Genomic DNA, 16,394 nt, shown 5'->3' on the forward strand with positions numbered 1-16,394 from the left:
TTGGTGGGTCAGGGACAGCAATGACCATTCTGCAGCCCTGGTGGGACTGGGTAGTTGGCAGACAGACCTGTTTGAGTGTGAGGGGGACAAAGAGTTGATGCAGGACTGAGTGGGGAAGGACTGAGGCCTCAGCTGGGAGTACTGAAGGGGAGGGAATGGAATGTTCACAGGGAAAGGCCTGGATTCTGCAGAGGAAACGCTCTGGTGCACTGACTCAGCTGCAGCCGCTAAGCAGGCTGTGTGTCTCCTGCTGGCCCTCATCTCACAGCTCCTGCCTCCAGGAATAAGGCTCTCTCCTCACATCCACCTGCCCTCCCTCATCTGGGTTCCTTCATCATTCCCTCAGAAAGGGCTCTGAGTCTGGAAGGAGTAGTGGGGAGATAGAGTTCCCCACAGTCAGCCTAGCAGTGGTGACCTGAGGAGGGTGGAGAGTGTCAGGAAGGTCTTCACCCTCCCACTTCCTGAGTCCTGATCTGAAGTTGATGTCAAAGCCCCCACCACCTGCTCCCTCAGGTGCTGAGGGATGAAGTTGAGCAGCTTGGGACCCACTGTGACTGGCCACTCAGCCTGGAGGTCAGACCCACCACTGCCCAGGGCTCAGGGTCAGCTCCCTGGTCAGCATCCCTGATGCAACTGCAGGTCACCTTATGACCTCCAGAGGGCGACAATGGGACACACAGTCAACAGGAAATTAACATAAGAACCTGGCTTTGATGAAGATGGGAAAGGAGCCTGATGTCCATATCACAGACCCTTTTGGACCCCTCTCATATGTTCACTTTGTCCCACAGGCTCCTTCTAGGGGGCTAGGAGCACCTGCTCTCTCAGGGAGAGTGGGCACCTAGTGCAGCTCCCCACTTCCTGCAGCATACCACCATGGGGAAGGCAAGGTGACCACAAGCAAGTTCCTCATGCAGAGGACAGAAGTTGCCCCAAGAGTCAGGGAGCACATGGACCAGCTTATCCAACAGACACGGAGAGGGAAGATTTACCTAAAATCGTGTCTCTCAAGAGCCAGGAAGCTCACAGCCACATGACCTCTTACCACAGTCTCTTCTTCCCAGGACACACAGGACCCCCTCCCCTCCTCCCCAACTAAGGTCCTACCAAGACTCCTGGTCCTGGGACTCTGTCCCTGGAAGCAGAAACCAGGCTGGTGACACCCGAAGACAGAAGGTGGATCCCCTCACCAGTCAGCACTCAGACGACCCCTTCCCACCCCCAGAGTCATATCTGTGACCTTCCTGTTGGGAGGAAATGCAACCTTCCCAGCAGTCTGAGAACACGGGGAAGGTGCGGTGCCAGCTGGGTTTCTGTGTCACACAAATAAATAATCCCCTGGGTTTGAGGATCCCTGGGACTCTCTGTGTGGTGCTGACAGACCAATGGCCAGGACACAGCACAGGCCAAGGCTGAGATTAAGTGGGTAGGTTGTCATTTTAGGAAGCAGGGATCCCCATCAGCCTTGCCATTGAAAGTGCTTTGTGCCCTAGCCGGTTTGGCTCAGTTGATAGAGTATCCGCCTGCAGACTGAAAGTTCCCAGGTTTGATTCAGGTCAAGGGCATGTATTATACCTTGGTTGTAGGCACATCCCCAGTAATGGTGTGCAGGAGGCAGCTGATCAATGTTTCTGACTCTCTATCCCTCTACCTTCCTCTCTATAGAAAATCAATAAAATATGCTTTTTTTAAAAACGAAAGAAAGTACTTTGCAGGCCAGTATAAGCAGCATCTCCTGAAAGCTTGTTAGATGGAGACTGTTGGGCCCACCGAAAACCTTTGGAGTCAGAATCTGCATTGTTAATAGGACCTGCAGACCGTCTCTGTGCACATCCCCACATCACAGGGTCTCATTCTGGCTGGGCATCCACCTTAGCTAGGCAGTTGCCAAAGCAGCATTTCTAAGGTGTCACCTGGCATTGAAATCTTTAGAAAGTTCCATAGATGATAAAATATACAAAGGGGTGGCAACCCTGAGACAAGAATTCCTGATTTTGCCCCAGGCTTCTGCTCTGAAGATAAGAGCCAAATGGGGATGAGAGAAGGTGGAGGGAAGGCTACTGTGCACTCCACACAGAGCTGTGGGAGATGCCCCGGATACGTGCACCCCAAGCTTCTGCTTGTCCACATGTGAGCAGTGGAATGGCACCAGGTGCTAACCTACGGGGTAAGGCCCTCAGTTCAGCAACCTCGGTGCTTGACTTCAGCTAAGAGAAGAATTCAGAGTCAAGAACTCAAATTATAACAGAGAGTTTATTTAGAAAGTCATAGAGGTAGAAGTGAGCTGTAGAAGAAATGGGCTCACAAATAGTTACAGAGGCAAAAGAAGGACTCTTGAAGCTTGGGAGAAAGAGAACAAAGTTACCCACCTTGAGGAAAGAAGCAAGTAGGGAAAGGCTTGGTGTGCTCCAGAGAGGAAGAGCCACACTGCGTCCTACTTGTTTTTTTGTTTTTTTGTTTGTTTGTTTGTTTGTTGTTGTTTTGGGGGGAGATAGATGGGAGGCCTTTCTTTCACTCTATTAGTACCTATAAAATAAAATAAATTATGAAAATATCTCCTTTTTCAACTTAGAGAAACTACAATCTTTGCAACTAAAAAAAAAAAAAAGAAAGAAAAAGAAAAAAAAAAACACCTAGCCGAAACCAGTTTGACTCAGTGGATAGAGTATCCGCCTGCAGACTGTAAGTTCCCAGGTTCGATTCTGATCAGGGCATGTACCTTGGTTGCAGGCACATCCCAGTAGGGGGTGTGTAGGAGGCAGCTGATCAATGTCTCTCTCTTATCAAAGTTTCTAGCTCTCTATCTCTCCCCCTTTCTCTCTGTAAAAAAAATCAATAAAATATATATTTTAAAAAATACACACCCATAATTGTTACAATACATGTCTTTATATATACCTTGGACATTACAAAAGCATTTAAGTATCACATCCTATAAAAGTTGGGAGAAGAGACATTTTCTCAAATCTTGGTCATATATTGGGACATTTAAGTACTTAAACTACATTGTTGAAATAAAATGTCTCTAGCTCCAGGGCCAAAGGGATTTAACTTTCAAGGCCCCATAGGTGCTTTTATTTGTGCAAGGTCAAGAACCGGGAGAAGGTTCCTGAGCGTTAATTTACCTTAGGTAGGTCCCACAGTGGTTTACTTTCCATACTTTATCACTGAACTAACGGCGTCGGGGAGAATAGGCAATGGAAACCCATCTTGGGCAGGTCCCCTCCCTAGCATTCCTATTTATGTAGTATGGCTCCTACAAGAGGATTTTTAATCCTTGAGCTCTAAAATGCTGATTCTATACTAGTCATTATCTAAGATACTTGCAAAACAATCTTATATTGTGAATTAAGATAAAGTTATGAAAGTGTGACTCCCCTAAATAGGCTTCATTTAGGATTTGTCAGGTGGGGAGCATTTGGAACTATCGGTAAACCAAAAATTCCCTCTTGGAACTATTGGAGAAGATCCTTTCTTACTAAGGCATAAAGGTCAGAAGCCAAGTTCCTTCTTACTTTGGAAGAAGGTCCTACTTCTTGAGGGTAGTTATCTGGAGGTCTCAGGGGAGGATCCCAATAAAATAATTATCAGCTTTCCAGGTGCATCCTTTCAGGGTCGAAGATCAATGCAGTAGATCCTGATATCAGCAATGTTCACACTCATCTGCTTTTGCTGCTTTTCTGGGCCTGGAGCTGAAATACCACTGAGGCGTAGATGTATTTGATGCCAGTCAGAAACTCACTGTACTGGGGGCTTAATCCTGAAGGGCTATTCTTTGGTCCTTTTGTTCATTTCCCTTCTGAGGGCATCTAACCCACATGACTAAGAATATGCCAAGAGGAAAGGTCAGGGAGGACCTGAATCACATGGCCAGTGATATGAAAAGTCAGAACGTCTAAAATGCAAAACCAGGATATGCTAGGCCCTTGAGCCACATGCGGCTCTTTGGCCCCTTGAGTTTTTAGCAAAGGCCAGCTTGGGAGTACCATAATTAAGTTAACAACCTCTATAGTTTAAGTTTTAAAAATATTGGCTTTCAAAAGAAATTTCAATCATTGTACTATTGATATTTGGCTCTGTTGACTACTGTGTTTGCCCATCACTGTGCTAGAGGATGAAAGGTTACCCTGGGGACACGATCCCAGCATAGTTGCCAGGTACCTAAGGCTTTCCATTCTGGTGACCTTCCCTACTGGCCTATTGTACTACTTTACTCAGGCCTAACTGCTTACTACACAAACATGGTGTGTGTGTGTGTGTGTGTGTGTGTGTGTGTGTGTGTGTACATGGGAAGAGTCACTGAGGGAGAAGGTAGAAGCCTCAGCAGTTACAGGGAATGAAAATGTAAAGGAAAGAAAAGGGGAAGCAGGAATAATAGGAGGTCAGGGAGGGACCTTGGTACAGACTCCACCCCTGGACCATGTGACCAGGGAAGTGATCTTGGCCCCTGAGGAGGCTCAGTGCACAGGGAGGAGAAACAGCACAGCACACCACCAGGACAGCAGTGCCTGTGAGCATTTCTGGAATCCAAGCTCTTCCCTCAGAGGGAGGGACAGAGCAGGCAGCAGACACCATGGAGTCCCCTTCAGCCCCTGCCCACGGAGGGCTCCTGCTGGCTGGTGAGTGGGGACAACTACCTGGTGGTGGAAGGGAGGAGGACAGGCACAGGCTAGCCGGGCATTCCTGGGGAGCACAGGGCTCTCAGACAAAACAAGGAAGAGGGGGCTTCTGTTTGTACTTGAGGGGAGAAGACAGGGGAGCAGAGTAGGATGGGGAGGGGACTCAGCAACAGAAAAATGATGTAGAAATGATGAGGGACAAGAAAACCTCAGTGACTGCTCATTTCCCAAGTTGCTCACACTGAGAGTTGAATGCTGAAAACTTCAGATAATAACAATTTATGTGAGGAGATGGGAGATTTAACCAGGGACACTAAACATTATCCTTACCACCGAGATCAGAAATGAGCAGATACATCCCAGGAAGTGCAGAGCCCTGCAACACTCACTCATTCACCCAAGGGCACTTACAGCCTGTTGCAGGCATTGGGTGTGCAACAAGGTCAGACAAGCACCTGCCCCCATGAAGCTCATGTTCTATGGTAGGAGGCAGAAAAGGTATGATCTAGATGTGATGTCAGGTCCCCCCTAGTGCCCTGCAGGGAACAGCCCAGGGACAGATCAAAAAGTGAAGACAAAGGTCTTTAGAGGAGGTGATCAGGGAATGGGTCTCCCAAAGACACCTCTGAGTGTCAGCAGGGGTCTGAGGGCAGACATTTGAGTAACAGTATTCAAAGCAGATGAAATAACAGGTTCAGAGGTGCTGAAGTCAAGGTGGCCATGCTGCTGACCTTGACCACAAGGGACACACACATACTCTGACCAAGGCCAGGCCCTCGTCTCTCCATTCAAATACAGAGCTCCAAATATTGATTAGTTTCTCTCTTCCCTCCTAGCCTCACTGCTTACCTTCTGGAGCCTGCCCACCACTGCCCAGTTCACTATGGAATCAGTGCCGCCCAATGCTGCCGAAGGGAAGGATGTGCTTCTCCGTGTCCACAACCTGCCTGGGGATCTTAGAAGATATGCCTGGTACAAAGGGGAAATAGTGGAAAACAATGAAATTGTATCATATGTAATAGAGACTCAAACAACAATCAATGGGACTGCATACAGTGGTAGAGAGACAATATACCCCAATGGATCCCTCCTGCTCCAGAACGTCACTCTGAAGGACACAGGAAAGTATAACCTACAACTCATACTAAGAGATTATGCTACCAAACAAGTAACTGGACAGCTCCGTGTATACCGTGAGTGATTGCTCTCTGACCTCTGGGTGCCAGGTGGGGTGAATTCTACTTCACACACAGGACTGACAGCCCTGGATTACCCTCCATCCCCCTCCAAATCATCTCCCAGGTTGGGTTAGAGCATTTAGTGCAGGACACACACAGTGGAAACAAACTTCCTAAGGTCAGAGTTCCCATCCCAGATTCCAGCCCTACACACATTCTCCTCAGAGAAAAGTCTGATGGGAGTGACACAGCACAGGGAGTCTCACTCCAGCCCCTGGTCCCCTTCCCATGACCATGACACTGAGAAAACCCTGCAGAGCTTGCACACACTCGGGCCTGAGGGGACCCTGGAATCCTCACAGAGAAGCTCAGCCTGGGAACCCCTCCCAGACCCTTGTCCCAGGGCTCCTGACTCCAGGGAACCTGGGGAGCCTGGGTCTGGTTGGGTTTGACCTCCTGCAGGGCTGGGAGGGAGGCTCTACACCTGCTCACCAGCTAAGGCTCAGTCCCAAGAGCCACATCAGGACAGGGACAGAGCGTAGTCCTTCAGCTAAGGCGGTGTCAGGAATGCACAGATAGACAAAATACCCCGTATCATTAGCTGACTCTTTTGAAGGACTTTAGGAGACTCTGGAGGGAGGTCAGGTCCCCAGGAAGGAATAGAGGAGAAAGGATACTCCTGACAGCTCCTTATCCACCAGGGGACAGCCCAGGAATTCTCCCTCATGGAGGCAAATAATAGCAGTGGCCATTTAGGTCAGTGTCTCCTCTATACTGGGCCAGAGGTGAAGTACTCAGGGATGTTTTCAGGTCAATTCACAGACAACATAGTAATCCAGAGTCCACTTAGCATTTGTTCTTTTTTATTCAGGGGAAAGGGAGGCACAGTGTGATACAGTCATTCAACAGGCTCACACAGACACAGCAAGGTGCTTGCACAGCCACAGCCCACCCTCTCCTCCACCAAGAGGGTCTTAGTTGTCTGTGGACGCTGAGACAAGCCATTGATTCAGTGCTTTTTCTTAGCAGTCCCAGCTCAAGGTAGATTTCCTGCTCTGGTGAGTAAGCAAGTGAGAATTAATTTTCACTCTCAAATCAAATTACCTACAATAACATTCAGAGTCAGTGCTGGGATCGCCCAGACCTTACCCTCAGGTTACCCATCTAGCTCTCCCTGCACTGGATTTGAAACCACTTATTTGTTTTCTGATGTGTTGGCATCACTCCCACTAGCTATGAAGGAAAGGACTTTGCCTTCTCACTCTCCACCCTACACCTGCTACCAGTTCAGGGACCAGCACTCACTTGCTCTTTCATGAAGGAGTGAAGAAATGATGGTGAATGATGACAGAATTAATGAATGGCACATTATTGCCTCAGAGACTGGAACCTGGATGCAGAATCCTAAAAGGTTTTAGCCACACCTGTGCCCTGTCCCTACAGGTGCTGAGAGCCATGTCCATCCCTCTGACCTCTGTCCCTGTAGCCCCCTCAGGAGCCAAGTCCCTTTGTACTATGGGCTGATCTACTGTAAGAAGGTTTTCCAGGCTGCACTGCTCCTGCTCTGGGGCACCTGTGGGCTCTTTGAAGTCACCTGTGACCCCCACTGCTCACCAAGGACATTCTGCCTCTCTCTGCTCCTTCCATGTCCCTTATGTGCCTCCTCCTTCATGCCAGACACACTGCCTAGCTCTGCTCTGCTTCCTCCACCAGGCAGTCTCCCCAGATTGTCCTGCTAAAACCTGTGTCCAGGTCCACCCTCCCGGGCAATAGGGAGAACACAGAAGTCAGTGGGAGAAGCAGCCGTGGCTCCTTCAGGAGCCAGTTTCCCACGTCAACTGGAGAAAGAGCTTCTGCTGGGCCCCATCAGGGCTCCTTTACTCCATGTGGCCCACAATAGAAACAGGCCACATGACAGGGGCATGTAATCCAATGGCCTACTCTCTACATGACTCAACCAGGAAGTCAAAGGCAAAAGGACAGGTCTGAGCTCCCAAAAGCTCATGTTCACACTTCACCCCTGACTCATGTTCACACTCACACCCTCGTCCTGATGCAAGGCTCCCGACATCTTCCCAGTGTGGGCCTGGTGATCCTGCACCATCTGACTGGTTCACTGCCTGTTTCATACATGTGTGTCCTTATGAAGACACCTTGAACACAGGGTGTATCCTCTCAGACTGTGAGATCCACCAGCCACTCTCCTTTCTCTGAGATGCTGCCTATTTGAATGAATATGACTCAGCTCCAGTTGTTTCCTGAGTTAGAAAGACAAAGAAGAGCACATGCTATGTGCCCATGTAGGGGCTCCTCCCCATCTGCCTGACTGTCCATTAAAATAGGGAGGGACCTTCTTCCTAATTTTACTAACATGACACATGTCCTTTCTACCAATTTGGTGTCATGCCTCCCTTTACACAGCAGAGACACCTGGACTCGCCCCCCACCTCATTCCAACCCTTACCTCCCATCACTTCTGTTCTCTTAGCAGGACTCACCTTCTATCTATCCCAGGCAATCCCAGATTTCAAACCCTCTGTGGCATCTTCCTTTGGTCACAGTGTGACCTGATTGGATGGCAGAATTTGCTCTATGACTTTCCTGTTCTCAGACAAAAATGCCACCAAAAACTGGCATTGGAATTTTGGGGCATGAGTGATTTTCATACATTCTTTCACAGTTTAATACAAAATCTATCTCATAACTGACAAACACAACTGGTCGATGAGGGCCAGCAAGTTCATGCTCCTCGACCTTCCACAGGCCCCCCTTCTGTACGTGCTATTGCCTGGGTGTCCAAGAAGGATCCCTGCCCTCTGCACTGGCAGAAAGGACATTACAGACCAAGGCAGAGAGCATGGCTTTGCTGCCACCACCAGCCAGCTCCTCTATCCTTCATTCTTTACTAAATCATGGCCCTGAAGCCTGTATAATAAATTGTCCGCCAGCCTTGCTTCTGGTCTCCCATGTATTGTTTTTGCTCAGACACCCAGTTCAGGGCCACACTGCCTAGTCTTCTCAGGGTTTAAGGACTACAGGGTGGCCCATCATTACTCATCTCTAGGTTAACCCTGAAATGTGAACATTCAGAGGAAACACATCTCAACCGGCAATGTAGGTCTGTGTAGCTGGAAGGGACTCAGCACCTGCACATTCCAGGTGAGACCCCAAGTCAGCCAGACAGTCACCTGGTCAGTGAGGAACCAGGAGAGGTGCCGAGTGGCCTCTGACTCCCAGTCCTGTGACTTTCTGTGATCAAACCCAGATATTAGTCTGACACTTGAGAAAGCCTGTGCTTTTTCTCCCAGACATAAAGCAGGCGGCCTTACAATCTCCGAGGGCTCAGTTCCTCATGCATTTGTTTCTCTTGTGATGCACAGACCTGCCTTATTTCTTTAAGAACTCTAGTTAGCTGAGAGGCACCAATTCTGATTGAAGAAGCCTTTGGAGGCCTCAATGGGCAATGTTCTCTCTGTTGTCTGCACAGCGGTGTTACCCAAACCCAGCATCACAAGCAACAACTCCAACCCGGAGGAGCACAAGGACCCTGTCGTGTTAACGTGTGAACCTCAGACTGAGAACACCACCTACCTGTGGTTGATCAACAGTCAGAGTCTCCAGGACAGTGCCAGGCTGCAGCTGTCCAAGGACAACAGGACTCTCACTTTACTCATTGTCATGAGGAATGACACAGGACCCTATGAGTGTGAAATCCAGAACCCCGTGAGTGCCGGTCGCAGTGACCCACTCACCCTGAATGTTCTCTGTAAGTAACCTCTATCCAGGCCCGCACCAGGCTGCCCACCCAAATCCACACTGCCTGAGGCTAGACCACATCCCTCCCTCTCAGGTCAGTGGACACAGACCCCCACACTGAACACCCAGGGTGACCATCTGTTCCTGGACCAGGCACATCTGGGCAGGCTCAGCCTTGAGCCAAGACTGGGAGGGGAGGGGATGCTCCTGTCAAGAGAGGCTCAGGGTTAACAAGCTTTCATGGGACAAACAGGTTAATGTCTCAGACTCAGGCTCAGTGAATACAGGGGCTATGGTTGGGACTTTTTAAAACAAGGCTCTGACCCAGCTCAGAGGGAGAGTGTGGCCTTACACAGACCAGGACCTTCCCCTTCCCTCTGATTACATCATGTGTGGCTGTGTTCTCTCTGCTCCAGGTGGCCCGGACACCCCCTCCATTTCCCCCTCCAACTCCCATTACCTTCGTGGGACAAACCTCAGCCTCTCCTGCCAGGCAGCCTGTAACCCGCCTGCACGGTATTCTTGGATTATCAATGGGGGGCCCCAGCAACACACACAAGAGCTCTTTATCCCCAACATCACTGCACATGACAGTGGATCTTATATCTGCCTCGCCCATAACTCTATCACTGGCCTCACAAGGACCACAGTCAAGACTATCACAGTCTATGGTAAGTGCCTCCTGGACCATGTGCATTAAGCTTTGGGGTGCAAATCTGTCTGGTTTTCAGAAAAGAACCTGGAGGGTGTTGTCTTCCATCCTGTGGCCATGGACACAAGCAAATCACAGTCTTCCCCTGAGCCTTCCCACTACATCTCTGTAGACTCCCCTCCCTTACTCTTCTGATCTCTAATGGCAGAGTTGGGGTCCAGTCATGGAAAGTGAGGAGGGGTTCTCCCAGCCCCAGAAAGAGTCAAGTGGTGGAGGGAGGAAGCTTCCCAGAAGGTAAGATAAGGGTCCTCAAGGTCAAGTTGCTTCTGTCACTAACACTTTCCTCTGTCACCTCTTGTCTGTTACCTGCTCCGTGTGCTACAAGGAACGTACAGGCTTTGAGAAAGCTCACCTCTTTTCCCCAAACTAAAGGAGGACACCACCTCTGAGGAGGGGTGAGCAGGACAGACCCCTGCTCCCTACGCTGTTCCAGGCTCACCTGGTGACTGGCTGCTCTGTGCCCTCTGTGGTGGGACAGGGGACTATGGTGATGGGGCATAGGTGGCCTATCCTCTGATTGGCCAAATTATGTCACCCATCGACACTATGGCCTCCCTCAGACCAGGCTGCATGGAAATGGGGAGAGAGTGAGCCTCTGAGCTGTGCCCTGACTCTGAAGTCACCTGCTGTACAACACTGTGCGATACCAGTGTATGTGACATCCCTACAGAGAGCAGTGAATGATGGTGCTTACTTGACAAGAAGGTAGATTCATGGGACAGAAGGAGCAGTGCCACAAAGTGTGTACTTTACTGAGGAAGCTAAGAGTAACAGCTATTGTTAAAACTGACTACTTCTCTCTAGGGACGTCCTTCTCCCTGATATTCAATCCACAGGCCAGGAAGTGAACGTCCTATTCAGATGGAGAAATTCTTTAGATTGAAACTTCTCCAGGTCCTAAGGTCATGAAGACTGGCTGGGCTATATTCTCTAATAAGTTACTTAACAAAAAGGAAATGCCTTCCCATCTGTGTGAGTGTTTAGATTACAGAAAGGCCCTAGCCGAATTGGCTCAGTGGATGGAGCATTGGTCTGCAAACTGAGGAGTCCCGGGTTCGATTTCGGTCAGGAGCATGTGCTTTAGTTGTGGGCACACCCCAGTGGGAGGTGTACGGGCGGAAAGCTGATTGATGTTTCTAACTCTCTATCCCTCTCCCTTCCTCTCTGTAAAAAAAAATCAATGAAATTAAATAAAAAAAAAAAGTTACAGAAAGGTCTATGAATGCTGTTGTCAGTAGCTGTAAGAAATCAGTGAAAATGTCATTTATCACTCACCAGTTCTGTGACCACCAGCCAGTGATTAAGCACCTCTCATCCCTGATTCTGTTTGTGCTCATGGGGGTGACACCCTCCATCCCTCGTGGTGGTGGAAGGATCAGATGACATGAAGGTATAGTGTTTCCCCCCCTGCCTGAAGCATCAAAAACACTCAGCACATTCTTATTACACGTCAGCACTGAACTAACAGGTAATGTGCCTGCTAAGACCGTCCATTGTGATTAAAATAAGAAACAGGGGTAAGAGACTGAATAGGTGAAGGAAAGAGAAGTTAAGAGGAAAATTACCAAGATACGAGAATGGTGGGTGTGGGATACATGCAAAGGTAGAGCCAATGGAAGGTTTAAATGTGTAAAACAGAGAATGATGCAACCGCTGAGAGGGGCGTGTCAGAACGGACACCCCCAAACCGCACAGACTAGGTGGCAGTTCCTTCCTCCCTCACCAGGTCTCCCCCTGCAAGGCCCCTCCTGGTTTCCCCTACATGGACTTGAGCCTTCACCCCTCCCCCTTTCCTTTCTCCTTTCAGCAGAACAAACCTACACTGGCTACTCTGTGGGGACCATCGTTGGCAGTGTGATCGGGATCCTCGTCGTGGTGGCTCTGGGGGCCTCCCTGGGCTATTTCCTGTACCTCAGGAGGACTAGGAGGTACCTTCACCCACACCCAAATCCTGTCCCCTGACCCAGACTGACCCCCAGCGGTGCCCAGGCCTGGAGGACAAAGGCCCCGTCCTCAAAGGGTTCTGGGCCAGTTCCTTGTTGCCTCCCAGCTTCCCCATGGATGTCCTTAACTCTCCATCCAGCTTCTCCCTCACCAGCTGCTAACCAGGTGGTTTCCTCAACAGCTTCCTCACCTATAAGTGAGGCATGATTAAGAAACTGTGCCCTCAGGACTGACCTGGTTCTCTCCACACATCTGCAGCAGTGCAGGCAGGAATTAAGTGCTCAGTAAGGTACCTCCTGTTGTTTATCTAAGTCCACCCTCCCAGGTGAGGGTTTGGGCAGCCTCAGGGTCTTAAAGTCATCCTGGCCAAGGACACACAGCTGAGGATGGAAGAGCCAGGACAGGCAGGATTGGGTCAAATGCCCTCACGAGGCCATTCTGATAACAGCGACCCTGATGTGTAAGACAGGACTACAGCAGGGTCTGTGGTGTGGTTTTCACCTCTAGGTCAGGTGGATGGAGCCATGACAGGAGCTCTGTAGGCCTGAGGGGTGGGTCTGGCCACAGCAGATGCTACATGAGGCTGGCACTGCTGACCCTGTGGCCTTGAACTTTCCATTAAGTCAGACCCTCAGGGTGGACTCCTGTCTTGGGAACTCAGTCCCCTCCCTGTTACTCCTCCCAGACCCCCATCTGCCTGTGGATCCTTCCCCTGTGGGCCCAGGTCAGCCCTGGATCCTTAAGGCCTTGCCTCAGTTCCCCTCTCCTGGGCCTGTCCCCCCTAAACAGTGGAGAGAGGCCTGCACCCTCTGCTGGGAAAGGAGACCTTCCCTGCCCCTTGTTGTGACACCAAAACTCCCTGCACCCCTCACATTAAGTCTGTCCTTTCCCAGGGCCAGTGACCCGCGTGATCCCCAAGAGCACCCACCCCCAGCCGCCACCCCTGGTGAGTGTCTGTTCAGCCTGGAGCCCCTGGGCCTGCTCCAGAGTGGCCACCCCTGTCCTTGTCCCTCAGGCTCTGACCATCCCTAGTCTTCAATGGATTCTCATCACCACTCTGCATAGAGGACCCCCACGCACTAGTCAACCTAATGTGTAGGCTGTGTCATGTGTCACCACCTTTCCCTCACTGGACCCTGAAATGGCAAGAGGGTCTTGCCTTGGGAGATGACCTTTCACCCCTATCTCTTGGGAGCTAAAGAACCACCCCCTCCTGGGAGAACAGCCAAAGCTTCCTCCCTCTGGGTGCTAATGCTTCCTGTCTCTGCTCCCAGGCCAGGGTCCATCTGGAATCTCTGCCTTCCGGGTAAGTCCATCCCCTCCCTGGTCCCTCACCCAGGGCCTCAGCGACCCATCCTCAGGGCAGGGGCACCATCGATACTCGCAACACAGCACAGAACCCTTCCACAGAAGAGCCAGCACAAAGGGAGCCCCGCCCTGGTCTCGTGGGGCCCCCACATCAGAGATTGACAGGCGGGGCCAGAATCTGAGGGGAACCCTGGAGTCAAGCATGGAGTAAAATGGGCTCTGTGAGCACCTGGCCGAGGTCCCAGGCTAACAAGGGTGTGGGGGTGCAGTGTGGCCAGAAATTGGGTGCTGGGCTATAGGTGTGAAGACAACTTCTCAGGAGGCAGAGCTGTCAGTCCTGTGGAGAAACCCTCCCTCCCTGTCCTCTGATGCCCTCTCTCCCCCCTACACAGGGCCCCCTACCCGACCCCAAGACAGCAGGCCCCATCTACCAGGTGAGTGTGGGGTATGAACCTTCTGTCCTGCAGGTCCCAGGGGCCTCAAGACCTGCCTCCAGCCCAGCCCTGGCTGTGCTTCCAGCTCAGGAAAGGGCAGTGGAAAGTGACAACAGAGTGTGAGAAGAGGGAGGAACCTGGGAACAGACAGCCAAGCACAGTCAACCCTCATGGCACCTGTGAATCATGGCACTTGTTCTGAGAAGGCTGCAGGGCTCAGAGATCTCTTCTCTCTTTGACAGGAATTAGTCAACCCAAACACAGAGGTGTACTGCCGGATCATTCCCAGAGCAGATGTGGCTTCTTAGTTCCTCCAGGACCTGACACCCCAGACCCTGCGGATGTGGCCTGCATCAGAGAACCAGCTCTGAGCATCATGCTAAGTGAAATAAGCCAATGGGAAAAAAGATAAATATCACATGTTCTCACTCATTTGTGGAATATAATGAAAAAGATAAACTGATGAACAAAATAGAGCCAGAGGGGAGAAAAATATTTTAAAATACTATTGTATAATAGTAGTAATCCTGTTATTGCAGACTTTTAATATTTCCTACAATGTTTGTGATATCATACTATGTTATACAATTTTGATAATATTATTATACTTAAAATCCTATTTTCTTAAAATACTAATATTTATTTCATGTAATATTATATTTAAGATCATTTTTCTTGAAAATTTTGTTTATTGCATTTAACATTATTATATTTAAAATAGTTTCTCTTGAGATAAAAAAATAAAATAAAATGCTTATGGGATTGCTGAGAAGAAACAGAGAAACCTACTCATGCAGAATTAAAATGTCTATAAATAAGTAACTCTTAATAATAACCCTAAATGTAAATGGATTAAATACTCCAATCAAAAGGAGTGGGGTAGATGAATGGATACAAAAATATGACTCAACTATATGCTGTCAACAAGAGACCCACCTAAAAAAAAGAGACACACACAGAATGAAAGTGAAGGAATGGAAAAATTTTTTCCATTTAAATGGAAAGAAAACAAAGCTGGAGGAACAATACTCCTGAGAAAATAGATTTCAAAATGAAGGCCATCATAAGAGACAACAAAGGGCATTACATAAAACTAAAGAGATTAATCCAACAAGAGTATATAACCCTGGTAAACATATATGCACCCAATATAGGTGCTCCTAAATATATAACAAACTTCTAGAGGACTGTAATGGAGAAATTGACAACAATACAGTCATAGTAGGGGATTTTAACACCCCTCACTTCACTGGACATATCTTCCAGACAAAAACTTAACAGAAAAGAGAGACTCTATAGGACACACTGGATCAAATGGATTTAATTGACATTTATAGAACATTTCACCCCAACACAGCAGAATATACATCCTTCTCAAGTGCACATGGATCATTTACAAAGATAGACCTCATGTTAGGACACAAAACAAGTCTCTACAAGTTCAAGAAGATTGAAATAAGATCAAACATCTTCTCAGATCACAGTGGAATGAAATTAGAAATCAATTACAATAAGAAACACTCAAACATCTGGAATTAAATAACATGTTATTAAACACTAAATGAGTTACCAACAACATCAAGAAAGAAATAAAAAACTTCCTTGAAGTAAATGAAAATGAACACACAACAATAAAAATCTCTGGGACACAGCAAAAGCAGTCCTTAGTGGGAAGTTCACTGTACTACAGGCATATCTCAAAAAACGAGAAAAATCAGCAGTAAACTATTTAACCTTACAACTTAAAGAACTATAAATAGAACAAGAAAAGCCTAGAGTAAGTAGGAAAAAAGGAAATAATAAAGATGAGAGCAGAAATAAATAACATTAAAAAAATATAAGAAATCAATGAAACTAAGAGCTCATTCTTTGAAAGGATAAACAAAACTGTTAAGACATTAGCCTTATTCATCAAGAAACAGAGAGAGAGAACCCAAATAAATAAAATAAGAAATGAAAGTGGAGATATAACCATGGACATCACATGACTACAAAGGATTATAAGAAAATACTATGAACAACTATATGCCAACAAGCTGGAACATGTGAATAAAATAGACAAATTCCTAGAAAAACACAATCTCCCGAAACCTGATCAAGAAGAATAAAAAAAAATAAAAAATCCTGAATAGGCCAGTAACAACAAATGAAATAGAAGCAGTAATCAAAAAACTCCCACCAAACAAAAGCCCAGGTCCAGATGGCTTCACAGGGGAGTTTCTCCAAACATTCAAAGAAGAACTAACACCTATAGTCCTCAAACTATTTCAGAAAATCTAAGAGGAAGGAACACTTCAAAACTCTTTTTATGATTCCAGCATTATCCTAATTCCAAACCCAGATAAAGACACTAAAGAAAGAGAACTAAAGGCCAATATCCCTGATGAACATAGATGCTAAAATCCTCAACAATATATTAGCAAATTGCATCCAGCAATATATT

At 48.1% G+C, this 16,394-nt stretch overlaps 1 protein-coding gene across 43 annotated transcripts in view; it reads left to right on the forward strand.

The window, feature by feature from the left end:
- The window catches only part of LOC118702294 (carcinoembryonic antigen-related cell adhesion molecule 1), an 813,263-nt gene that overhangs the window by 124,048 nt on the left and 672,821 nt on the right, over positions 1–16,394 (forward strand). For 8 of the 43 annotated variants that reach the window (XM_045570939.1, XM_045570946.1, XM_045570938.1 and 5 more), the window contains 3 exons: positions 5,456–5,812; positions 9,285–9,563; positions 9,970–10,224. The exons of 4 other annotated variants lie outside the window; for them this stretch is intronic. In XM_045570939.1, the coding sequence (XP_045426895.1) occupies positions 5,456–5,812; positions 9,285–9,563; positions 9,970–10,224 (891 nt within the window). Of the gene's footprint in view, positions 1–5,455; positions 5,813–9,177; positions 9,564–9,969; positions 10,225–12,072; positions 12,194–13,483; positions 13,516–13,909; positions 13,952–14,193; positions 14,400–14,426; positions 14,584–16,394 lie in introns of those variants that run through there. 31 more of the 43 variants (XM_045570948.1, XM_036408074.2, XM_036408085.2 and 28 more) reach the window with 21 other exon arrangements.

Source organism: Pipistrellus kuhlii, unplaced genomic scaffold (genome assembly GCF_014108245.1).
Source record: "Pipistrellus kuhlii isolate mPipKuh1 unplaced genomic scaffold, mPipKuh1.p scaffold_m20_p_38, whole genome shotgun sequence".
Taxonomy (NCBI): Eukaryota; Metazoa; Chordata; class Mammalia; order Chiroptera; family Vespertilionidae; genus Pipistrellus; species Pipistrellus kuhlii.